General features: G+C 38.9%; 1 protein-coding gene across 1 annotated transcript; it reads right to left on the reverse strand.

Annotated features, from left to right (window-relative positions):
* Window positions 1-1,113: 1,113 nt before the first annotated feature.
* Window positions 1,114-2,788, reverse strand: LOC104945146 (interleukin-8-like). Its single transcript, XM_010770775.1, has 2 exons — window positions 2,646-2,788; window positions 1,114-1,682 (listed from the first exon to the last, which is right to left on the reverse strand). The coding sequence occupies exons 1-2, from the start codon at window positions 2,786-2,788 to the stop codon at window positions 1,556-1,558; spliced, it is 270 nt and encodes an 89-aa protein (XP_010769077.1). The 3' UTR covers window positions 1,114-1,555.
* Window positions 2,789-5,901: the final 3,113 nt, after the last annotated feature.

The raw sequence follows: 5,901 nt of genomic DNA on the forward strand, positions 1-5,901 counted from the left end.
GGCCCTCCTGACTGACTTTTTCTGTGCCTCAGTGGCGTTGCCGAACCAGCATATAATGCAGAAGGAGAGCACACTTTCAATAAAAGCAAGATAAAACATCTTAACCATTCTGTTGCCGACATTAAAAGAGAATAATTTCCGTAAAAAAAACATTCTTTGTTGAGACTTGACATTTATTTTCTCAGAACAAACATCCCATCTGAGCTAGTGGTCAAGCACGACACCAAGATATTTGTGACACATTGAATGGGCTCGCTATTTAAAAGAGTAGGGTTGGGGGATTGTGCTATTCTAAAATCAATTTTCATCTCCTTTGTTTTTGAGGTGTTTAGAAGCAGGTTTGACTTCTCACACCAGTTAATAAACAAATCAAGGATTCAATTCTCTAAGAGCTCCTAACATTTTTATGTAAACATTTACAACCCCCTTAATGACTCTTTGGAGACCCGTCTGTTTTACTGACAAACTACGGCTGCTGTTAGAACGTTGGACATCAGGGATCCTATAAATATGGGTTTTCTCTTTTTTGCACGTGCTCAATTTTTCTTTTTTAAGTTTTAATCATTGATATAGAAAGGCACAAGTCTCTGCACACTCACACAATTACTTTTAGGTTTCCAAGGTATGCACTGACGTCACTTCTTTCATTACATTCCCTCCTCCGTTTTACATGGGTGCATCTAATGAATGACAGAAGGGGAAAAGTGGGATAAGGTTGATTATAAATGTCCATAAGGTTTCCTGAGGGCCCTGAAGGTATCAACCCCTGGTCCTTTTTAAAGCAGAGTGTTTCAGGAGTATGAGAAGTTTACTGGAATAAACGTCTCTTTTAAAGCAAACACCAAAAGACCTGAGAACATGTCAAACTAGGCAAAATAAGTGCTTAATGATGCATTAAGGTGCTCGGTTACACATTGTACTTTTCAGACTTTAAACCTTCATTAACATTGCAAAAGCTGTTCAAACAACACAGGGAAATCAACCAGCAGTTTTATATCTGAGACTGTTTAGTGTTTCTTTTGAAATGAGTGCAAAAGTTCAACAGTGTCTTCACAAAAATTCACATCTGGAGAAGTGTGTTTCAGATTAAATGCAAGACAAGAAACATTTGACTTTTTATCATTTATTTTGTTTTCTCAAATTGGATATAGACCCTGACGGTGCCAACGTTGGGAAAGGGGTTTAACAAAGCAAGTGATTTTCACAAAATAAAGGAAATGATGTCTTGAATATTACACATGACATGCTACAAAGTGTCTGCATCCGACATACAACCAAACGTTCTATAAAGAGAATAATTAACACTCATTCACACTTGATTTATTTTACAATTTACACGTTACACGCAACAACCCCTGAATTCCTATAATGCTTAGACATACTTCATTCAGCTATTTCGACACTTCCTGTTTGGTTAAAAAAAGAGCATTCAAACAGTAACAATATAAATAAGCTATACAAATTGTGTTAAGTGCGATTTATTAAAGTACAACAGCATGGCTCATCGCTGCAGAGAGGAATTCATTGCACATGTTTCACTGTTTGTCTTTTGATACTATGCTTGATTCTTTGGAAGTGACCCCCCCTGATGAAGTTCTTTTGCAAGAACAAACTGGATGAGCTTCTTCACCCAGGACGACCGCGGGTTCAGACAAACTTTCTCCCCGCTCGCCAGTCCAGCTCTGTAAAAAAGAAAAAAAGGATTAAACAGAGCCAAGATTTTAGAGACACAGAGATTAGGTTTCCAAAAACAACTGCCTAGAAAAGGATCTAAGTTAAGTGAAGTTATTTTAAAGAAAATAAATAATACAAATGGCATGTGCTGACACCATTACAGTTGTTTTACCTTAGATATATATTCATGTCTCTTCTGGACATTATTATGGCTCTTCAATGATACTAATCCTTATTGTATCACATACAAATGAGCAGCACATTGGAAATCTCCCCTGCATTAAAGTCAGAGCTATGTGTTGAACTCACTGGATAATATACAATGGCAAGAAAAGTATGTGAACCCTTTGGAATTTCCTGTTTTGCATGATTTGGTCAATAAATGTGATCTGATCTTCATCTAAGTCACAATTATAGACAAACACAATCGTATTGTTCTTGGATAGTATAATGTCAGAGTGGCTGTCCGCTGGCAGAAGATCAATGGAAGTTTGGTGGTTTTGTGGCAACAATAAAAAGAAAATCCGCATTTTAGAGAAGTTTAGTCCGAGTCCAGAACTTATTCCTGGATCTGGAGGGTTCGAGAGTTTGTCTGAGGTTATTGCTCCAAAACCGGCACTGTGAATGTTCAAAGGGTGTTCTCCATAAATACATGAAAGAATATAAATGTTGGTTTGCTATTAGCTTAAGCACATTGTGTTTGTCTATAATTGTGACGGATCACATTTGATGACCAATTCATGCATAAAACCAGGAAATTCCACATTAAGCTTTTCTCCGTACGCCAACAGTTTTCAGTGCCAAATCATAGCATGGATTTTTCTAATGTATTCCTCGAGGACTTGGTGTTTTAGTACGGTACCTGTCTTTGGGAGGGATTTTTGACCATTTGTATAAGTCCTGAGGAGTAAAAATGGTTTCTAATTCTAATTTAAACTCTTGCATGTTGATAACTTTTATTGAACACTTACATGACTTCTATGTCGGGGCAGTGGGGCCCTTCAGGGAACAGCTTGATGCTCCTCAGGCTGTCCGGCGGGATGATTCTCGACTCCACTTGAACGCACCGGCAGTGACTGTTGTATTCTCTGCCGATCGGTGGCATACCTGTCATCAAAAGACATTTATTTAGTCATGTTTTACCGTAAAGTGTGTTCAATCATGTGTCAGAACATGGAGATGACTTCTAGCGTTTCGAGGCTTTTAGTCATTGTAATGTTGAAATATCAGTTTAGCAGTTGTTGAAATCCTGTCAGTCTTGCACAATATGCAGAGGCGTGTGGCGCAGTGGATAGAGCCTTGGTGTTTGAATCAGGGGGTCACAGGTTCAAACCCCACTGCAGTCAGCATGTCGTTGTGTCCCTGGGCAAGACACTTCCCCCAAAATTGCTCCTGTGGGGAGCTTTGGATAAAAGCGTCTAACAAGTAACATGTATTATGCAGTGTTGCATATCCCAAGGAAATAAGAATGAGTCCATCGTTTTGTTTGGCTGTTTAAAGATTCGCCAGAGATGAACATTTCGCACTTCTATAATTCACGCAATCAAACTGCATCCTCCCCTTCCTTCTTTTATTTTACAAGGAACTTGGCACTGTGAGATTGTGGTTGCACTAGACCTGATGTTTGTGTTCTCCAAATAATTAAATGCTGACAGGTCCCCTTTCTAAATGCTTTCATTACAATTCCCTCTGTATTGCTACAACGCTCACTTCCCCATCTTCTCCTTTAGTCATCTTCCTGTTCACTACAGCGTAAATTCTCCAAGTCATGATGAAAAGTTTACTGGGTTACACAAAGGGGAAACACATGAGTCAAAATCTTGAATGCATCTTTTGGTCTGGAGGGGCCTTCAGCGGCGGATTGTAGCTAAAAACCGCAGTACTGTTTGTTTTGTGGTACTTCATACTTCTATTTCACTATATCTCAGAGGCAGATATTGTACTTTTCTCTTTATATTGATGGCCAGTGCCCGTCTAACAATGAGCTTTGACCCGCCTGCATGTGGCCCCCCTCCAAAAGAAGAGTTTATAAAGATAATACAATTTTAGGTACGTTGTGCTCTAACTACAACATTAACTTGAATGCATTTTGTTTCTCATAATGTGATTGAATAACAATTTAACCACTGAAACAAATTATGTTACTTTGTTTCACTTGTGCGCTTTGACTTTATGCAAAACAAAACAAAAAAATAATAATAATAATGTTGAACACTCATAAAAAAAACTAGCCTGAGCATGGCCCCACAAATAACATGGGTCTAGAACTGATTTGGAAAGATAACAGTAAAAAAGTGGATTTCCCCCTCGACCAACTGCATTTTAATTATTCTTAGAGATAAAATGCTTCAGTATATAATAATAAAACAGCATACTATTACTTTTAATGCTTCAAGAACATTTAGCTGATACATTTAGTTAACTTTTACTCATCTAGTTACGCTTTGGCCTTGCTTAACACAGGCTTTTTAGATGACAGCACATATATTATAATGCAACGATTAGACAAGTTCAAGTTTTAAGTCTCTGCAAGTTGATAGTCATACTTCAGAGAAATTAAAATACTCCAATAGCTGTCTGAAATGTGGAAAACATGTTAAAAATAATGTTAAATGCTGCAAAAAGTGATCAACAATTAATTTAATTTATTAATCTACAGTTATTTCAATTTTAGTGTATTTCAATACAATGGACCCAGTGGCGCCCGGCCCATAGGGGCGCTAGGGGCGCCGACCCCCCTCTTCCCACATTAAAAATTAAAAAATATATATTTAAAAAATACATATTTTATTTTTAATAAACAAGGTAAATATTATATAATTGGTATCAGTAAAATGTATAATCTACAATAAAATCTCGTTTAAAATGGTGTTACGATGTCCTTGCCCGTGTATCATTACCCTCTCTCGTCTGGGCGCTATGCACAGCGCCCAGACGAGAGTGCAGCAGAAGCCAACTGTTGCTATCTTTAAACTATGCCGCCAAAACCTAATTTCAGCCAATCAGCGTCGTCAAATCTGATGGTGACAGGGCGCCTACGTCAGCGCCTGGTGCAGTCTGTGAGTTGTTTGGACTCGTATCCAAGGAGACAAAACAGGAAGCAGTCAAAATATATATCGATTGATTTATACCTAGAGTGCGTTAGCATTTTTTCGCTCAGGGCTCATTTAGACGCTTCTTGTGAGACTTGTGTTTTGTTTCGGTAAACATGGTTCATATCATCAGTTAGCTGAGTTTCTTCCTGTTAAATGAGCAGGACGCATGAATAGTTTATTACATTTTAAGAAGCCCTGAGACACAGTTTCATGAGAAAAAAAACGGGGGGGAAAAGCCCCTTAACAGGTTAAATGGGAATGAAATCATTTTAAGTAATTTTGAGTGTTCCCAAAGCCCCGGTGTTCTGCAGTTTGTGTGGGCCTACTGTACTGTTGCACAGTTTATGCTGTAGAAACTATGTCCAGGACAAGGTGTTTGGAAGTTTTGGAAGATTCATAGCTAACCACACTGACGATTATGGAGGTATTGATCAGTCTTCTCATATTTTTAAGCCTCAATTTGTCCTCTTTCCCTCCCCCCCCCCCCACTCTACATCACCAGAAGAAGGAATTTAAGGGTTCTTTTCCTCATTTTTTTTACCGGAGGGACCATCCCCCGGACCCCCCTAGTATTGTTTTGGGTCACCATTTCAAAAGCCCCCCCTAAATATTTTCCACCGGCCGCCCCACTGAATGGACCTTTTGCCAAGTTTCATCAAGGGAACATTTAGGATACAGGTAACTCCATTATTGCTTTAACTAAAATGCTGTTTACTAAAGTTTTCCCAGATTGAGGATTTTTTTCAGTATTAGTGGCAAAGAACACGTCAGTTTCTGCAGTATTTCTAAAAAACGCCTGAGCCTTTGTAGGTTATTTAAACGCAGCAAAAGCTCAAACAGATGCTAAAACACATTGTGCGGTCTTACATAGGCGGAGGGCAATCAGGGTCCCAAACAGGGAGCACGATGGACAGGGCTTCATCTTGGTTTTTTGCAGCTGTTCGGTTGTCACTTCAGACTGATATCATTACAGCTGCCTGACAACATGGTATAATATAGGAACCCCGTCCAACCATCGAGTCATGTGCTTTTTCACTGTGGGGAAGAAAAAAACCCAATTTGTATACGTGTGTGGGAACGTTGGTTTTCACTTTGAAGCATTTCACATGTGCAAGCAGAGGCAGTCATGGGA

Source organism: Notothenia coriiceps, unplaced genomic scaffold (assembly GCF_000735185.1).
Source record: "Notothenia coriiceps isolate Sejong01 unplaced genomic scaffold, NC01 NC01_scaffold00000339, whole genome shotgun sequence".
In the NCBI taxonomy this organism is placed as follows: Eukaryota; Metazoa; Chordata; class Actinopteri; order Perciformes; family Nototheniidae; genus Notothenia; species Notothenia coriiceps.

Coding starts and splice junctions, on each gene's coding strand:
- LOC104945146 (XM_010770775.1), bottom strand. CDS start 2,788: ATGACAGGTATGCCACCGATCGGCAGAGAATACAACAGTCACTGCCGG. Junction 1,683..2,645: donor TGCCCCGACATAGAAGTCAT/GTAAGTGTTCAA, acceptor TCTTTTTTACAG/AGCTGGACTGGCGAGCGGGG.